We start from the raw sequence: 20,590 nt of genomic DNA, 5'->3' as shown, positions 1-20,590 counted from the left end.
TGCTAAATGTCATATGCATGATCACACTCTACTATAATCCTAGGAAGTAGCCACTCATCAGAAGCTTCATTTTATAGATGAAGAAAGTGAAATGTAGAAATGCTGAGTATCTATTTCATAGTCACAAAGCTCCACTTAAACCCACTGGTCTGATTAGAGAGTTGGCGCTCTTACTAACCACTCTGCTATACTTTCAAAGGTCTACAATCCACCTGATGCGAAGGGCCAACTCATTAGAAAAAACCTTGATGCTGGGAAAGATGGGAGGCAAAAGGAGAAGTGGGCAGCAGAGGATGAAATAATTATACAGCATCACCAACTCAATGGACATGAATCTGAGCAAACTCCGGGAGATAGTGAAGGACAGGAGAGCCTGGCATGCTGCAGTTCATGGAGTTGCAGAGTCGGATACGACTTAGTGATTGAACAACCAAAATGATCTAATAATCTAAGACAGAAGATGCCTCTGTGTGTGCGTATGTGTTTGTATCTGTATAATATAATCTTATGAGGTTTGGAAATAAAATGTTAGGTCATCCATTTACTTTCATTCTTCATATAAAAATAAAAATTAACTATTACTAATATTTACCATACAGGTCAACCCTGGTAACCTCACTTAGTCCATATCCAGAAGTTACAATTGTGTAACATAACCTAGGAGGAGGAGAGTTTTACCAAATGTAGCCATTGACTCTGCCACCTTTACTACAATTGGGTGTTCTCAATTTAACAGATTTATGGATTTTACTATCCTTCTTTCCTTTGCACCCTCCTTCTTTTTATTGAACACTTGATAAAAACTGTGCTAAACCCAGATTATACAGACTGAAGATACAGAAGAGCTCCTGATATCTTGGGCATAACTTGCATATTTATTCTTTTATTTATGTATTTGTTCAATTTATAGTCAATTAAGAATCTGCTATGTGCCAAGCACTGCTCCAGCTACAGGGGAATCAGTAGAAAACTAGAAGGACTGCTTATGTTCTAGAAGAAGAGATTAAAAAATAAAACAAAAATATATCTGAAGTTATGAGTTAATAAAGAAAAATAGGAGTTTGGCAGCTCTTTCAAATAAAGGTGGTGAAGCACGGCCTCTCTGAAGAGACACATTTGAGAAGAGATTTGACTGAAATGAGTGTGAACACAGAAGTACCTGGCAGAGAAGCATTCTAAGGAAGATGAAGAGCTTGTGCAAAGACCTGAGCTAGGAACGTGCCTGATGTGGTCACATGTCACAGGGAGGCTTATGTGGCCAGCATGGCGGGCGCCAAGGATGGTTCACACAAGACAGCAAGAGGCCAGAGTGGGGTCAGATGATGTGCCTCCTTTGGGAAGAGCTTAGACATTTTGTTTTAAGTGTACTGTGAAGCTCCTGAAGAGTTTCGAACACAGTGTGGCAAGATCTGATTCACACTTTAAAGCCTGAACTTTGTCCACAAGTCTCTTCTCTATGTCTATGTCTCCATTGCTCCCCTGCAAACAAGTTCATCAGTACCATCTTTTTAGATTCCATATGCATGCGCTAATATATGTTACTTGTCTTTCTCTTTTTGACTTACTTCACTCTGGATAATAGGCTCTAGGGAGATGGGAGGGGGGTTCAGGAGGGAGGGGACATATGTATACCTGTGGCTGATTCATGGGGATGTATGGCAGAAACCAACGCAAGACTGTAAAGCAATTATTCTCCAATAAAATAAATTAAAAAATAAAAAAGCTGAACTTTGGCTGTGGTATGGAGATTACGTTGCAGAAAAGGTGGAAGCAGGAAGATCAGTTAGGAGAAAAGCATAGTAGTCCAGGTGAGAGGTGACAGTGGTTTGGGTTCGGAACCAGGTGGAGTGCTGGAAAAATAGTGGATTCAGGATACACTATTTTGGGATAGAACTTGTTAATGAATTTGAAATGGAGTGGGTATAAGAAAAGCAGAGAAACAAAATTTCGGCATGATTACATACATGAATAACAGTTGTATTGACACTATCTGTTTATCTGTCTCCTCTACCAAACATTATTATAATCAGCATCTGGCAAAAAGCAGGTGCTCAATACATACTCATTGTACAGACAACTCTGGGCAAACTGCTAATAATAGTGCCTCTTACCTCTACATACTCTATCCTTCCAGTTACCATGTTAGCACCAGCTATAGGAGCATGAAGCATAATGCAGCCTCCAAACTGGTCACTTCCTATTTCTTCTCCAAACTTTCCTTGGAGACAGGTCTGTGTAGCAAATTCACCTTTAAAAATAAAATTTAAGATACAATAAAGGAAAACCATGTCAAAATCTTCTCATTATATAAAGACTGCTTTTCACATCTAGTTATATCTTTTTATTTACATATAATTTTAATCTTATCCTAGAACATAATTGCTTGCATTCATGTTATCTTCTCTTCTGCACAATAAGGAAGGTAAGTGCCTTGTCTTATTCCCCTCTGCATTCCCTAAAGTACTTACTTTGCTGTGCTGTGCTTAGTCGTTCAGTCATGTCTGACTCTTTGTGACACCATGGACTATAGCCTGACAGCCTCTTCAGTCCATAAGGGACTCTCCAGGCAAAAATACTGGAGTGGGTTGCCATGCCCTCTCCAGGGGATCATCCCAAACCAGGGACTGAACCCAGGTCTCCCGCATTGCAGGCAGATTCTTTACTGTCTGAGCTACCAGAGAAGCACAAAAGTACTTACTTTAGTATCTTTCAAAGATACTAGATAAATATTTGAATGGCTGAATGAATGCTGATAAAGGTATTTTGCTTTATTATCTCTGAATTTATTTTCCACAACATTTGGGATTAACATAGTTGATACAATTTTACACTGGTACAAGATTAGAACATGCATTATCTCACTTAATTCTTAAAATGATAGTAGGTTGGCAGAACAGGAAGTATTTTTATATAAATCAGGATGAAACTAGGTTTACAATGGACATAGTGAGATGATGAAGATGAACTGGAATCAGAATGCAGGTCACTTGACATTGAATCCATTGAGCTTTGTCTTATGCTTCCCACTGAAGAAAAGGCTGTACTGAAGGTGTACCAGTTATTATTCTACTACGTATAGGATTGTAATGGCAGTGGGCTTCGCTGGCGGCTCAGTGGTAAAGAATCTGCCTGCCAATGCAGGAGATGCATGTTCGATCCCCTGGGGAAGGAAACGGCAACCCACTCCAGTATTCTTGCCTGGAGAATCTAGCCGGACCCTAGCCAGCTGCAGTCCACAGGGTCTCAAAGAGTCGGACATGACTTAGCAACTAACCAACAACAACAGCAGTAGTGATCACATAAAATATTTAAAGAGACTTAAATGTACCATGCTTCCTAACTATACTCATTTATATAGTTATACATAGTTTTATGTAAACATATATACACACATATACATGTGTGCATGCTAAGTCGCTTCAGTCGTGTCCAACTCTTTGCAGCGCTATGGACTGTAGCCTGCCAGGCTCCTCTATCCGTGAGATTCTCCAGGCAACAATACTGGAGTAGGTTGCCACGTCCTCCTCCAGGGGATCTTCCCGACCCGTGGAACTTGCGTTTTCCACAGCTGCTGCACTGCAGGTGGATTCTTTACTGCTGAGCTACCAGAGAAGTCCATATACATACATACCTATTATATATATGAGAACTATGGTAGGTTAAGGACAGCCATAGAACCAGTCCCAACTATTGACACCTGAGTAGAAGAGACGCATGTCCCTTCAGGACCAAAGTAACTAACTGCTAGTGCTTAACTTCCCGGGCTTCTGATCTCCTGTCTCAGAGACCATGGACACCCATGTGGAGATGAAGCTTCCATCAGCCCAGACACTGGAAAATTAGTGTCCCCCTGTATGAGTCAGAGCCCCCCTGTTGACTCATACTGGACACATGCAGCATAAATAAGAAATAAACCTTTACCATTTTAACTCACTAAAATTTGGGGCTTATTTATTGCCAGTGCATAACCAAGTCTATTAGTTCTGAACAGGAGCTGATTTTGCCCACAGGGAATATTTCTGCAATGTCTGGAAACATTTAAGTTGACACACTAAGGCTACTAAAGTTACCTGTGTCAAATCCATCAGGACACGCTGGGATTTTGTTATTCCACTCCACATTGTCAGATCCTCTTATTAAAATATTTCTTGTAAGAATTCCAATTTCTGCCCTTGCTTCAAAAAGAGTTCCATCGGGGAGGGTGACAGTGATCCCCAGGTGTGTGTAATTCAGTGGATCAGTGAGCGTTATGTTCCTGCCATCAGCAGATACAGATGCAAGGGTCCTTTTCTCATTTTCTCGTTGGCTGTGTCTGTAAAAATTTTAACCATAAGCTCTCGGAATTAATATAAATTAACACAGTATTGCTTTGGTGTATTTGTTTTATTCTATTTTGAAAACTTCATCTGTAAAATAGGAAAATAATGTTTATGTCATACAATATGCTGAAGAGGAATTTGAAGATGGTATTTTACTCCCTCTAAAGTATTTAAAAGAACAACTCCTTTACAACTTTGAGGATCACACACAGTGGCTCTCAACCAAGGGTGATTTTATTCCCCTGGGGACATTTGGCAATGTCTGGACACATTTTTGGTTGTCATAACACAGCAAGGCAGGGGCTGTTGTATTGGTGTAGGTGGTGTTGGTGTTAGTATTGGTGGTACTGGTGGTGGTGTTGTTATTGTTGGTGGTGGTGGTGTTAGTGTTGGTGGTATTGGTATTGATGGTGGTGGTGTTGTTGGTGGTGTTGTTGGTGGTTGTATTGGAATTGGTAGTGGTGGTGTTGGTGGAGGTGGTGTTGGTGGTAGTGGTATTGGTGGTGGTGGTGTTGGTGGAGGTGGTGGTGGTGGTGGTATTGTTGGTGGTGTTGGTATTTGTGGTGGTGGTGGCGTTGGTGGTGGTGGTGTTGCTACTGGTAGGCAGTGGCTGAGGATGTTCCCAAACCTCCTGCGATACACAACAAAGAATTAACCTGTCCAAAATGTCAATAGTGCTGAGGTTGGAAAAACCCTTACAGAGGGAGTCTACTGGAGGTTTTAGAGCAGGAGAAAGGACTGAGGTGAGTTCAGGAGGTCTTATTTCTACCCATTCCTTCAACACACCCCAAGTTCCAACAAAAGGACTGGCCAAATCGATCATACTCATGTATGAATCCTTCCAACAAATGTTTATTGAGTGTCTAGGAGGAAATGGAAACCCACTCCAATATTCTTGCCTGCAAATTCCATGGACAGAGGAAGTTCTATGAACAGAGGTAGGTGACAGTTCATAGGGTTGCAGAGTCAGACATTACACAGCCACTGAACAAGAACAAGCCTGTTTTCTAGACATAGAGTTAAGTACTGGGAGGTGGGTACCAAGCAGAAGTGCCCCTAACTTCAGAGAGACAAGTGTTTCTATGGCTGATTTTATGTTTTATCTACTAAAGCATGTGACTGGTGCAATTGACAGAGGTGCCTTTAAGGGAGTTATTGCTATATCTTCCTGACACTGCTTTTTGATTCCTCTCTTCCTTGGCAAATCTTTCTCCTCCTTTAACTACCAGGTCAAATAACAATGTTGCATCTGAAATAGATTGGAAGGCACCTGTCTCAACTTTCCCAGCCCTTCTAGATTCCCAATAAGTGCTGCCTGATGCCCCGTTAGCACTCACAGTTACCACACGCAGACCTATCACCCATTTACTTCTCTGTCCTTCCCATACCTGTCTGCTCCTCTAGGTAAGGCAACCACTGAATCATTCTGTATGCTGCGTACCTGTCACAACTCAATCATAGATTTGACTGACTGAACAAATCAATGCAGAATAAGTTCCTGAGGGAAGAAGGTAGAGGAATGGAACCCAAATAAGAAGATGATAGAATATTCCAGCATGAGGGACTGGGAGTCTAAATTCAATGGAAAGTAAGGAAAGCCGGTGGAAGAGGTATTTCAAGCGCAGAACCCAAAGAACTTGGTGATGCACAGGAAGTGAAGAAAGCTGATAGTCAGAAGGTCACTAGGAAAATTTTTGTGAAGATGAAAATTAGATTGTAGGGCTTAAAGGGAAAAAATGGAGAGTGAGAATGAAATGGAAGAAACGGGCATGGTGACTCAATAATTGAGAGAGAGAATGGGAGGCGGTGGGGAAAGAGACAGAAAAGCTAGAAGAAACAGGAGAACAAAGCTGGTTTTTTTCCAAGAGGGTAAGTGGATGGAAAGACATAATTCCCAAAGACCCAAGGAAGGAATTAGAGGGGAGGGGCAGGGGAAAGGAGAAGTGGAGATTAAGGATGTTTGAGATAGGGTGTATCAATAATATTACAAGATCCCTCAGGTGATTTGAACTAACCTCTCCCAATTCTCTTGGATTCAGATGATACAGAGATGATATTTTTAGAAAAGTTCTCAAAAGGATTTTTATATGTTAGGTGCACCTAAATGCACCTTTCCTTCCTTTGTAATAATATCCAACATATATTGCACTAACTTTGAGCCAAGTTCCACTCTGTTTTACACATACTAACTCATTTAATCCTTACAATAATTCTGAGATACATACTAACAGCATTCCAATTTTAGTGAAGCACAGAGAGGCAAAATAATATGGCATTAGGCCTTGTAAGTAGTATTGCTGGGGGATGGACCTAGGTCGACTGACTTTAAACGTAGTATTCTTAACCACCTGCTTTGCAAACCCTCAAATAGGATTTACAAATGAAACAGTGAACAACTAATTAGATTTGGTGGGAAATTCCTAAATTCTTGTTTATTAAAACTTTGTTTTGTTGTCAGTCACTCAGTGGTGTCCAACTCTTTGTGACCCCTAAATTCTAAACTTACTTTTCTTTCACCCAGAAAAGCTATGAGGACTTCCTATTCTATAAGTAAGCCCTGTCATTTTGCTGCTTTTAAATTTTGCCATTATATCATCCCAAGGGCAGAGAAAAAAAAAAAGAGGGTGCTTATAAAGCTAAGTATATATTTAACTCTTCCTAACATGTGCAAGTCTATTTTTAACTCAGAAAGGGACAAATTCAAAATGCCATCTTGAATTTTAATTCTAAATTGAGTCACGACCTTAATACAACTTAGCCGTTTCTTGTCATAAATTACTATTTGTTCCCTGATCCACATAACTATATCCAATTTTGCTATTACATAATTTGAATAATAAAGCAAAAATAAAGCTCCTCTTGCTTTATCTCCCCACCAGTATTCTTGGCATAGCTGTATTAGTTTTGTTCCTCGTATTTCTTATTTGCTAAAATATATAATTAAACAGTAATTAAGGGTCATAAGCAGTTTCATGATAAAATGTCAGACATCAAAGGTCATGTTAATCATTAGTTACACTATAATTTCATCCCTATCATTCAATCATTACTAACAATTTTGCTCCATGGGAACCACTGCCAAGACTGTAAGATTAAAAAGACTTAACTAGCTGCTTTCAACTGTGCTCGACGGTGACCCCAAACAAAGAAGCTCATTTACATTTTTGCATGCATTGATGTACTCAGCTGAAGTACATCAGCTGAGAGGTTTTCTTTTTTATTTTAATTGGAGGATAATTGCTTTCAATGTTGTGTTAATTTCTGCTGTACAGTGTGAATCAGCCATAAGTACACATATATCCCCTTCTTCCTGAATCTCTCTCCCACCCCAACCCCCATCCTCCCCACTCTAGGTCATCACGGAGCACTGAGGTGAGCCCCCTGTGCTATACAGCAGCTTCCCACTAGCCCATCTGTTCCACACGTGGTCATGTATATATGTCAATGTTACTCTCCCAGTTTATTACACCCTCCCTTTCCTCACTCTGTCCACATGTCCATTTCCCACGTCTACGTCTCTATTCCTGCCCTGCAAAAAAAAATCATCTGTACCATCTTTTTAGATTCCACATTTACACATTAATATATGGTATTTGTTTTTCTGACTTACTGCTGTCTGCATGACGTCACTCAGAGGCTTTCAAATAACTTTTAATAGCAGAATGCTCTTGTCAAATGAAATCTTACGTGGGAACTGCACAATGAAAAACGACTAAAATATTTTAGTAGTATATATTTATACTTTTTCTTATGGTAAATTCAGTCAATAAAAACTCACGCTGGAGATCAACTCAATGTTAATATCTGGCAAGTAAATATTTGGCTGTCCAGGCTTCTTTACTTGAGGTTTCAAATTTAAATTAAATGGCTGTGGACCTCCTGAATCATACCTTTTTTACACAGTTACAAATTTCTACTCTAAATCAAACTTATCAGATCCATCATACCTGTGTCCTGTGCTTGCAATTACAATCTTATCTCCTGGTTTCCATGTTACTGCTTCTTGTAAAATCAAAGTCCGTTCCCCTGCCTTTGCAGTATGAGCCAACCGAGTCCAGATCACAGGAACAGGCAGACCTGGAGCCAACACACAAACCAACTGAGAGTTTCCTCAGGTATGTCTTCTGGAATACTAAGAGTTTTATGCATTTTAATCTCCTGGATTGTATAACTTTGAGAAGATTCATTTTAACTTAGCATCTTATACCTTTCTCAAAAAAAAAAAAAAAACACACATTTAGAGTGCTTGCTTTATAAAAGTAACAGTCACATTTGTAATAACACATATGGGCCTCCACATTTTGTAAAAGTCCTTCTGCAATGATATATTTCATTTATGAAAATCTCCTTTATGTAAACTCAGTATAAATGGCATCATTTTGCCATTTATGTCCAACTCTCTGTGACCCCATGGACTGTAGCCACCAGGCTCCTCTGTCCATGGGATTTCCCAGGCAAGAACACTGGAGCGGGTAGCCATTTTCTTCCCCAGAATAGTATGATACTCTTGATAAAATGGCCAGAGGCATACATTGATAACATGGGCAGAGGCCTATTACCTTTGTCTTTGTTGATAGGAGTTGCTTAAATTGATAATCTGGAGACAAATGAAATGTGTAAATTTCTGAAAATTTCATTAGTGTATATATTTAGCCTAGTGCAGGACATATATGGTCATAATCGGGTATCATGTTTATATATTATAAACTTATAAAAGAAGTAGATTATTACAATAGAGAGGGCTTCCCAGGTGGCACTAGTGGTAAAGAACGCACCTGCCAATGCAGGAGACATAAGAGATGTGGGCTTGATTCCTGGGTTGGGAAGATCCCCTGGAAGAAGGCATGGCAGCCCACTCCAGTATTCTTGCCTGGAGAATCCCATGGACAGAGGAGCCCAGTGGGCTACATACAGTCCATAGGGTCACACAGAGTCAGACACGACTGAAGTGACTTAGCATGCATGCACATTACAATAGAGAAGACTTCATATAAAAAGGTTCACACCATACTTCCTTTAAACAATGCTACCCTGACACCACAAACAGGATTACAATAATTTTTATTTGCTGATATTTTTCCAGAATGTAGTTACAGAAAAGTGCAACTATAAATTTCTAGTTGTATGTTAGAAAGAGCCCATTTTAAAATACAAATGGAAGACATGACAATTTTTGCTTCCAGACTTAATGCTTTTCTATTCAGATAAGATGAATAAAGAAAACAATCAATATGGACTGTCTCAAGTGCTAAATTAGGCAAACAATGTGACAGAAGGGCTTTCCAGGAGTGACCTTGGTTGTGCGTCTTGGTGGTCTGTAGGGGCTGACCTGGCCTGTGTGAAGGAGGGAAGAGATAAAGGGTATAAAGAGAGAATACATAAAGACAGGAGAAGCTTGGCAAGGCTGCATTTAGAGAGTTATCAGGAGGATTATCTCTGGCTTCTTGGCTAGTCTCTCCTGGACCAGTTCCCTGAGCCATACCATGCAGATCCAGGATTCCTTCCCTCACTGCCAGCGTTTTGGCGCCATATACTGGGAGTTCAGGAGACCTCAGGTGCCCGTGCAAGGTAATGACTGCCCTGTGTTGAAATGGAGCTGCTTCTGTCCCAACCTGCAAGGGATTTCACGAGCATCACTCAAAAAGCTGAAACTCATTAGCCACGATTGTAAGCACCCAAGAGCAAATTCCTTCCTACTCTCCCCTCTTTTGAGAATGGATTACTCCATTCTCAGTATGGAGAGACAGTTAAACCTTACATTTTCTAGTCAGTCAAATACACTGTGTCAGACCTTCGGAAAGTATACTGATTGACTTTGGCCACATACAGCTCAGAGGTAATATTTTTTTGCACTATTTAAATTTCTGCTCTCTGAAAGTATGCTTTGTCTTTGCATTAAAAGCACAAAAATATTCTGGGAAACTTTTACAACCCAGAAAAAAAGACTTTATGCTAAGAACTGAGATCTACAAGAAGATAAACTGGTGAGAGTATAGCATAATTAACTGTCCATTTCACACATGATATTTTAAGAAGAAATGGAGAGAGGTTATCAATAAGTTACTCATATACCTGCAGAATGCCTCCATCTGTAATTAGAATATTTTCTGCCTGGAGTTCAATGTCAGCTTCATGAAATACTAGAGTTCCACCTAAAAACCATACAATTTTGAAATATATTACAAGAAAAATTCATATTAAAAGCTATTTATTAAATTATACATTAAAAATTTGATTTCTTATTCCTATCTGCTATCACTATGCAGGTAACTTCACTTCAGTTCTTTGGCAATATGAAGTAAAATCAAACCACAAGCCAGATTATTTTCCCTTGATCATTTGTTATTTTAAATCCTACTAAATAGTGCAACTACAGTTTCTAGTTCTACAAACACAGGACCTCAAATTTAAATTAAGAACAAAATATTGAAAGAAAAGAAAAATACTTTTTATAGAAAGTACTATAATGTTAACATTAGCACCGAACTTCTATCCACTAATTTGCACCAGCAATAGCTATAGCCTATGATTAGCATAATTAAAGAATGTGCTGGGATACATTTTTTAAGAGACTGATGTAGATTTGTGGACAGTAAAACTTCACTTGTTCAAATGTTCAATAGTTATTAACTTCAAAGAAGTGAAACACCACTATTATACCAGGATTTGAAACAAAAACAAAATGCAAAGGTCTTTGATTAGCTAAGCTGATTATGGCAAAGCTTTATATATTAAAGCTCCAAGTATTTTATTCTTGCCAATCATTCTTTCTTTTATACACAATTGTAACAGTTCTGGTTATTTAATTTTCTGTATTAAAAATAGAGTATTAAGAAGCAGAGAGAACTTTGGGTAACAGTTGAAAGCAGGTTCACAGGCAAAGGTTAAACCACAATCTGACATCCAAGAGGAGCAAGAGGGGGTCATTTAGTATAGAATTTAACAAATCTCCATGGTTTTTACAATCCCCAGGACCCACTATACTAGTTTTTCTAAATAGGAAATACTATTTTGTTTAATTCACTCCATGTGAATTCACTTACACATATACACACACAAACACTCACAGTTATTGAAACAAAAGTTTAAGAAATATTTAACTTTAAAAAACATGCTTACCCACATCAATGTGGTACACTCTGATATTTTCTATTATATTTTATTAAAAACATTCTGGTGGCAACACAATAAATAATTTCATAACAACAAATGGATAATAACACTCAATTTAATAAATTCAACACTACACTCTGAATTTGAAACATGATATAACTGTGGATGTTCATAATCATGAATCTTGATTAAATTAACCTCACAGAACCATTTCATAGGCAGAGTCTTAGAAACAGATTTTCAGAAATTTACCTTGAATAAGCAACATTTTTAGGATGGGGGTATTTTGATCCAGCAAAATTATCTGTCCTTTTGTAATAACAACTAGGGAGCCTTCCTCTGGGGGAGATTTTCCTCCCCATGAGGAGTTGGAGGACCAAGTGTCCACATACAGGAAGTCAGCATTAGCCTGTAATAGAACACAAGAGACTTAAAAAATTTAATTCAGAGATTTCATTATTGAATTTCTCAAAATGAAGAAATCTAAGACAATGGACATCTTCATTAATAATAAAGTGTAACCTACTTTAAATACATTAGAGCTGCCAGTTGATTCATTTCACAATAATAAAAAACAAAAAATCTATTACTAACTACCTGCAACCCAGAATAATCAGAAGTCTGAAATTATAAACATTTTAGTAATAAGTAAAAAAAAAACCCTACTTTAAATTTATTATAATCACATCTCAGTTATTTTTTGGAGAAATTAACAAAGTAAAAAGTCCATTACTAGTGACTTCACTTCCCATAAGGCTAGTTTTTCTACAGCTGAGGCTACTCTGTGCCACAGCACTGTTACCCGTTTGGCCAGGCCGGTGCTTCTGATGCTGACATGGACTGGAGCCCACCCTGAAGGAGAGTGGGCATTTGTCACGCAGATGATACATGTCTTGTTGGAATACTCAACATCACATGTGGCTTCAGCTACAGTAACGAGAACATCCTCTACATTTTCACTGTAAAGTATAAAGGAGGAAAACAAAACATTGATGTTTTTCTCAAGTTTCTAGGTCACACTGACAAACCCTATTATTTGTATTATTGTAAAAATAATGATCTTACCCCATGAGCTATCAAAGTGCAGACTGACACTTTTTTCAGTAGTAAAACTTTAAAATATTTGTTGAGAAAACAGTAAACAAAGAGATTAAGAGGTTGGGAAATAAAACTATTTAAACTAGCAAGTTCTGCAGCATTGGAGAAAAAATGCTTGGGTTCAAATTATTGAGAGATTCTACATTCTTCTCCCAAATGGCACTTTAATAAGTGACTTTCTGTGATCATTTTGTCTAGCTGACATTTTTGCCATATTCACAGACTTTGGGACTTAACCACTGTGTAAAAGTGCAAGTCCAATGTAGTTATAAGTATGTGAGGAATTAGCTTTGCCTGCTATGATTTAAATGATCTGGGGTTTTGAAGTCAGCCTTAACTACTTGAAGGATGATGGCAGTGCAGTACAAAAGTTTGAGCCAAAATAATGAACATGTTTAGAAAGAAGGAATCTAAATAGTTACAATGAAATGGATCTGGTGCTTGAAGAGATGTTTCATTTAACCAATGAAGCGGATGATGGTTGGAAATGAGATTTGGGGGAAAGCATAACAGGAAAGTGATTTATACTTGTGATGTTACTAGGATATGGGGAAAATCAGTATCTTCTTTTAGTTTTCTAACCATAAAACGGGATTTAAAAATATCTATGAAGGTAAGCCAGGAAGATTCTATGGAGTAGAAAGGTTTCTGACACAGAGTATGCAGTCAGTAAATAGTCGTGTGGCTTTTCAGCAGATGGGTACACACTGTAAGTGCTCAGTTGCTCAGTTGCGTTCGATTCTTTGCGACCCCATGGACTGTAGCCCGCCAGGCTCGAGTTTCCATTCCCTCCTCATTCCGACCCAGGGGATCAAACCCGTGTTTCTTGCCGCTCCTGCACTGGCAGGTGGATTCTTTAGCGCTGTGCCACCTGGAAACCCAGGGACACATTGTTGTTTGTTGTTTAGTCACGAAATGGTGTCTGACTATTTTGCAACTCCATGGACTGTGGCCTCCAGGCTCCTCTGTCCATGGCATTTCAGGCAAGAATACTGCAGTAGGGTGCCATTTCCTTCTCCGGATACACATTATTTGACTATATTTAAACAGTGTCCTGGCACATGAAAAAGCAGATGTAATGGCTTGAGTCTGGAAAGACACACTCATGTGCGTGTAATGTGAAGACAGTACCTGAAGCCTGATCCCAAGACTGTAAGTCTGGTGCCCCCTGCTGTACTGCCTCTCTTGGGAGCTATTTTGGTGATGAATGGCGTCATTGACATGTTGTATGTAAAAGTAGCCATGGACTGAGAGGAATCCTTCCCGTTGACCACACTCACTTCACAGGCTTGCTCGGGTCCCCTCCCTGTGATAGGAGGACATCAAACTGAGTTCAGTTCTGCCATGAGGCCCTTACTCATGTCCAAAACCCCCAAATATTTTCAATAACACCTTCCTTCCCCAAAGTCACTTTCACTGGCTATATGTGAGTTAAAAAGGATGTCTAGCAACAGTCAAAAACCTCACAAAATAAATGTACATTATCACCAGAGGAAAAATCCTTAGGTCCTTCCTCAGAGCCTCTTGCTATAGATGATTCTACAAACCTGCCTGTTCAGTTTTCCAGTCCTAGAGGATTCAACACTGCAAATTAGAGAGGAAGGAACAAAGAGCCACTCACAGCAGGTGCGCTGACAATGGCAAGGAATGGCAGTTAAAAGCAAGGTAAGAGACAGAAAAACTACAGCAATGCAATCAAAAAATGTTGAAAAAAGAAGCAGAGCTCGTGTTAAGGCAAACAAATCTTGACAGATTTTGATAGCATTGCTGCATTAAAAAAAAAACAATCAGAATACCAACTCTGATGTTAGAATGATAAACAAGCCAAGTCACAAAATGTTACATTTTCTTAAATATTCTTTAAGAAATCAGAAGAAGCAAAAATGTTTAGAAAATCTTCATCAAATTTTGTTAATGCTTAAAAGAAGTTTATATATAAACCATATCCCTTATTCATCTGTATTATTCTCTTTGGTTCTTCTTAAATTTTGCTAGATAATTAAAGTTGGTTGTGTACTTAAGATATCAGATATTTAAACTTCACAATAGGGTTAATATTAGCTTTTTCAATAGCTGGACAAATTGAAGCAGAAAGGAGTTGAATCACTTAGCTGAGATGACGGTGGTAGAACAAATTCAGTTCAGTTCAGTCGCTCAGTCGTGTCCAACTCTTTGCGACCCCATGAATTGCAGCACGCCAGGCCTCCCTGTCCATCACCAACTCCCAGAGTTCACTCAGACTCACGTCCATCAAGTCAGTGATGCCATCCAGCCATCTCATCTTCTGTCATCCCCTTCTCCTCCTGCCCCCAATCCCTCGCAGCATCAGAGTCTTTTCCAAAGAGTCAACTCTTCACACGAGGTGGCCAAAGTACTGGAGTTTCAGCTTTAGCATCATTCCCTCCAAAGAAATCCCAGGGTTGATCTCCTTCAGAATGGACTGGTTGGATCTCCTTGCAGTCCAAGGGACTCTCAAGAGTCTTCTCCAACACCACAGTTCAAAAGCATCAATTCTTCAGCGCTCAGCCTTCTTCACAGTCCAACTCTCACATCCATACATGACCACAGGAAAAACCATAGCCTTGACTAGATGGACCTTTGTTGGCAAAGTAATATCTCTGCTTTTCAATATGCTATCTAGATTGGTTATAACTTTCCTTCCAAGGAGTAAGCGTCTTTTAATTTCATGGCTGCAGTCACCAGCTGCAGTGATTTTGGAGCCCCCCAAAATAAAGTCTGTAATTGTTTCCACTGTTTCCCCATCTATTTCCCATGAAGTGATGGGACCAGATGCCATGATCTTCATTTTCTGAATGTTGAGCTTTAAGCCAAGTTTTTCACTCTCCACTCTCACTTTCATCAAGAGGCTTTTTAGTTCCTCTTCACTTTCTGCCATAGGGGTGGTGTCATCTGCATATCTGAGGTTATTGATATTTCTCCCGGCAATCTTCATTCCAGCTTGTGCTTCTTCCAGCCCAGCATTTCTCATGATGTCCTCTGCATATAAGTTAAATAAGCAGGGTGACAATATACAGCCTTGACGTACTCCTTTTCCTATTTGGAACCAGTCTGTTGTTCCATGTCCAGTTTTCACTGTTGGTTCCTGCCCTGCATACAGATTTCTCAAGAGGCAGGTCAGGTGGTCTGGTATTCCCATCTCTTTCAGAATTTTCCACAGTTTATTGTGATCCATACAGTCAAAGGCTTTGGCATAGTAAATAAAGCAGAAATAGATGTTTTTCTGGAACTCTCTTGCTTTTTCGATGATCCAGCGGATGTTGGCAATTTGTTCTCTGGTTCCCCTGCCTTTTCTAAAACCAGCTTCAGGGGCTCCTTAAAGGGAGGGCTTTTAACCATTAGATAAAAATAAGTAAGAGTGCACTTCCCTGGTGGTCTACTGGTTAATAACCCACTTGTCAATGCAGGAGAAATGGGTTCTGGCCCTGGTCTGGGAGGATTCCACGCGCTGCAGGGAAACTAAACCCGTGCACCACACTACTGAGCCCGTGTGCTCCTACAGCCTGTGCTCACAGCAAGAGAAGCCACCGCAATGAGAAGCCTGTGCGCCGCAAGGAAGAGCGGCCCCTGATGGCCCCAACTAGCGAAAGCCTGCGCAAAAAGCAACGAAGGCCCAGTGCAGCCAAAAGTAAACAAATAATTTTAAAAATTTCAAAATAAATAAGAGTAATAATAATAGCAAGTCACGGATCCTGTTTTGGATATCATTCTATCCACTTTACACACATTGGCTTATCAAGCCTCACAATATTTAGGCTAATTATTTTCCTTTTACAGAGGAAGCAACCAAAGCACTGGGAGGTTGAATAACTTGCTCAGAAACACAGCCTGGGTTGTCATCTTGGCAATGAATTATCAGAATTCACTTCCTTCATAACATTATACTATATATATATGTATATATATATACACAATATATATATGTATATACATATATACTATATATGTGGTATACTGTACCATAGGTCAACATCTGCTGGATCATTGAAAAAGCGAGAGAGTTCCAGAAAAACATCTATTTCTGCTTTATTGACTATGCCAAAGCCTTTGACTGTGTGGATCACAATAAACTGTGGAAAATTCTGAAAGAGATGGGAATACCAGACCACCTGACCTGCCTCTTGGGAAATCTGTATGCAGGTCAGGAAGCAACAGTTAGAACTGCACATGAAACAACAGACTGGTTCCAAATAGGAAAAGGAGTGCATCAAGGCTGTATATTGTCACCCTGCTTATTTAACTTCTATGCAGAGTACATCATGAGAAACGCTGGACTGGAAGAAACACAAGCTGGAATGAAGATTGCCAGGAGAAATATCAATAACCTCAGATATGCAGATGACACCACCCCTATGGCAGAAAGTGAAGAGAAACTAAAAAGCCTCTTGACGAAAGTGAAAGTGGAGAGTGAAAAACTTGGCTTAAAGCTCAACATTCAGAAAAGGAAGATCATGGCATCTGGTCCCATCACTTCATGGGAAATAGATGGGGAAACAGTAGAAACAGTGTCAGACTTTATTTTGGGGGGCTCCAAAATCACTGCAGCTGGTGACTGCAGCCATGAAATTAAAAGATGCTTACTCCTTGGAAGAAAAGTTATGACCAACCTAGATAGCATATTGAAAAGCAGAGATATTACTTTGCCGACTAAGGTCCGTCTAGTCAAGGCTATGGTTTTTCCAGTGGTCATGTATGGATGTGAGAGTTGGACTGTGAAGAAGGCTGAGCGCTGAAGAATTGATGCTTTTGAACTGTGGTGTTGGAGAAGACTCTTGAGAGTCCCTTGGACTGCAAGGAGATCCAACCAGTCCATTCTGAAGGAGATCAACCCTGGGAATTCTTTGGAGGGAATGATGCTAAAGCTGAAACTCCAGTACTTTGGCCACCTCATGTGAAGAGTTGACTCTTTGGAAAAGACTCTGATGCTGCGAGGGATTGGGGGCAGGAGGAGAAGGGGATGACAGAAGATGAGATGGCTGGATGGCATCACTGACTTGATGGACGTGAGTCTGAGTGAACTCTGGGAGTTGGTGATGGACAGGGAGGCCTGGTGTGCTGCGATTCATGGGGTCGCAAAGAGTTGGACACAACTGAGCAACTGAACTGAACTAAACTGTACCATATACGGGCTTCCCTTGTGGCTCAGAGGTTAAAGCGTCTGCCTCTGATGCAGGAGACCTGGGTTTAATCCCTGGGTCGGGAAGATCCCCTGGAGAAGACACTATCCTAACTTTAAGGAAAAGCTAATATTCCAATAGGTACTAAAAACTTGTTTTCCATTTGGTATGCTCCTTATGTAATAAACCAAAAAATTGCAATTTGTTACAAACAATTCAGTTTAACTCAGATAACATGAATCTTGGAAATACACAAGGGTAGAAAACAAAATTCTGAAGAAACTGCTGAAAATCAGGAAATTCATAAAATTGATTCAGTTACCCTAATGAACACTAAACCTTGAAAAAAAAGAAACTCTGACTGATCTCTATAAAACAGTTCTCAAAGACTGCCATTCTTTTTCTGACTGTTCGTGCATGCTAAGTTGCTTCAGTCATGTCTGACTTTGTGCGACCCTATGGATTGTAGCTTGCCAGGCTCCTCTGTCCATGGGATTCTCCAGGCAAGAAAACTGGAGTGTGCTGCCATGCTTTCCTCCAGGGGACTACTTACCATTACTTGGTGGAATGTCACATAATAATGTTGTGCGATTAGATTTCAGTTTGTCGATTGCACATTTTGAGCCACACACTAACACAACTGAATTTTGTGGATTAAACCCAGTGCCTGTCACAGTTATGGTCTGACCACCACCAAAGCTCCCTAGTGAAGACATATAAGAAGGAAAGACAAAGTTAATGAAAAGAAAACCTCATCTGTACATATATTTAACACCTGAAATGGAAGCTACTTTCATTAAATGAAAAGATTCTTAGAACTGGAAATTTTTATACTATTGCAACAGAATCTCTTTTGATTGTAGTGTTTTAAACCCCTCACTGAGTAAATGTCGCATTTAGTCATTTATTTAAATTACTTCTAGGAATTTCAATTTTATTTAATAGAAATGTCACAAAGAATTTGAGTAGTCAAAACACAAATGTAAAATTACTATTTTAGTTAAAAGTACATTGGTTATAATTTCTTAAGGTTTTTAACCACTAAAATATTTCAAACAGAAAAAGATATTTATTTATGTAGACATAATTATATGTCAGTGATATTTAAACATGTTTTTTTAAAACATTTCCACATATAATCTGGACATTTTCAATAGTATTAAAATTTAAATATATTCTATAGCATGAAGAGAAATATAGGCATTAAACAAATATTTTGAAATGATGGATACCCTTGCATGCTTCTTTACTTGATACATAAACAAAAATATTTTAATGTGCTAAGGAGCTATACATTTTAGCAGGGTTGGAAAAATATGTTTCTTTCTAAATAAGTGTTTACTGAAACAATGTAAAATATTTCCAGGCTCTGGCACATTCATGCTTACCTTGGCTTGGATGAATACTGTCAATAGTAAGTGGGTACTTAAATACAACTGTAGATATGGCGAAGCCTTTTGTTTTATGATGCATCGTGACAGGAAAAGTGCCACCAGCATGATCTCCAACAATGCATTGCAACACAGTATCATTGACCTTGGTCACACTACACTGCGTGCTACTTATCATCACCGAAATTTCCAAGATGTCAGTACCAAAATTAGATCCAGTGATCTGAATTTCAGTTTCAGGAGGACCTTAAAAAGAAAGACAGTCCATTATCTATCCTATACATATATATACCTAAACTCTAATACTTAGACATGCATTTAAAGATATACCTATTCACCTACATAAACAAAAGTATATCTAGTATTTTAAAACTAAGAAACAATACATGTCATACATATTTTGGCTATAATTTCATTGCAGTCTTTGGTATCCTAAGATATTTATATCAGTGTTTATTATTTTCCAGTGCATTTGTCCATTCTACAGATGGAAGTTATAAGTTACTCATAATTCAGATTAATGGAAAAGAGGGAATAAAATAGACAAGATCTAGAGTTAGGAAGGAAGGACGAATGCCTGAAAGATGAAATGAATCCCTGAGCAGTGGGTGGTGGGTTAGAGTATATGTCAGCGATGAAACTTATTTTGTAAAACTTTTGGTACTTTCTTGACATTTGCAACCCTTCTGAGGAATGAACTATTTTTTCTTCACTCAGATATTTTCAATATGCATGACTTGATAAACAAATCATGATATATAAACAATTAGGTGTAAGATAATCAACACAGAAATAAGGAATTAAAGACATAGATGAATGTTGATGCTAATGCCTTGAAAAAATGAAACTGTAATAAAGTATTTCAATCTTTCTGTTCCCTTCCTTCCTTCTTTTGACAAAAAGCACTGAGTGCATTACACACATGGAATTTTTCACAGGTCATCCAAATACATACTTATATACCTAAATAATAAGTGAATAGATATTAATCAACATAACTTGTTACAAATGCAGAATCACCAAGTAGTAGTTGATTTTTAATTCAACTAGTGATAGTAAAAATAACCATATAATTGATCATAGTAAGCATCACTGAAATGTAAGTTGTCATTTTAAAGACCATAGATATTACTGAGATCTTTCATGTTAAGAATAGTTTTAGGATATAAGATTTACAATGTTTTAAGGTCTTAAAAGTTTTAATCTTGTCTGGTATTTGCACTTTTCAAATGGAAGCACTGTTCTAAGAACGATCTATTCCTTGTCTCTTCAGTAAATAAAATAGCTCAGTTCTCACTTGTCTACAAGTCTCTTCTATCTTCAGATATGCTGCTTTCAAAGATACATTCAAAGTGAGATGAGACAGAAATGGTTCATGGAAATAAGGAGCGTATGTCAATATCTAGTTCTTCATTTGCAATGATTATAAATATATGGGGGAGATGGACAGGGCGGCCTGGCGTGCTGTGATTCATGGGGTCGCAAAGAGTTGGACACGACTGAGCGACTGAACTGAACTGAGCTGAACTGATGC

The 20,590-nt window shown here is 38.8% G+C and overlaps 1 protein-coding gene across 1 annotated transcript in view; it reads right to left on the bottom strand.

Moving 5' to 3' along the window:
* The window catches only part of LOC120860689 (fibrocystin-L-like), a 177,416-nt gene that overhangs the window by 67,843 nt on the left and 88,983 nt on the right, over window positions 1-20,590 (bottom strand). The window contains exons 39-48 of the mRNA XM_040236441.1: window positions 19,054-19,302; window positions 18,219-18,368; window positions 13,662-13,836; window positions 12,235-12,391; window positions 11,685-11,841; window positions 10,392-10,471; window positions 9,802-9,931; window positions 8,267-8,396; window positions 4,071-4,312; window positions 2,112-2,248 (exon numbers count right to left, since the gene is read on the bottom strand). Coding sequence (XP_040092375.1) covers window positions 2,112-2,248; window positions 4,071-4,312; window positions 8,267-8,396; window positions 9,802-9,931; window positions 10,392-10,471; window positions 11,685-11,841; window positions 12,235-12,391; window positions 13,662-13,836; window positions 18,219-18,368; window positions 19,054-19,302 — 1,607 coding nt within the window. The remainder of the gene's footprint in view (window positions 1-2,111; window positions 2,249-4,070; window positions 4,313-8,266; window positions 8,397-9,801; window positions 9,932-10,391; window positions 10,472-11,684; window positions 11,842-12,234; window positions 12,392-13,661; window positions 13,837-18,218; window positions 18,369-19,053; window positions 19,303-20,590) is intronic.

This window comes from Oryx dammah, unplaced genomic scaffold (genome assembly GCF_014754425.2).
Source record: "Oryx dammah isolate SB20612 unplaced genomic scaffold, SCBI_Odam_1.1 HiC_scaffold_11163, whole genome shotgun sequence".
Lineage (NCBI taxonomy): Eukaryota > Metazoa > Chordata > Mammalia > Artiodactyla > Bovidae > Oryx > Oryx dammah.
This window is presented reverse-complemented; position numbering and strand designations above follow the sequence as displayed.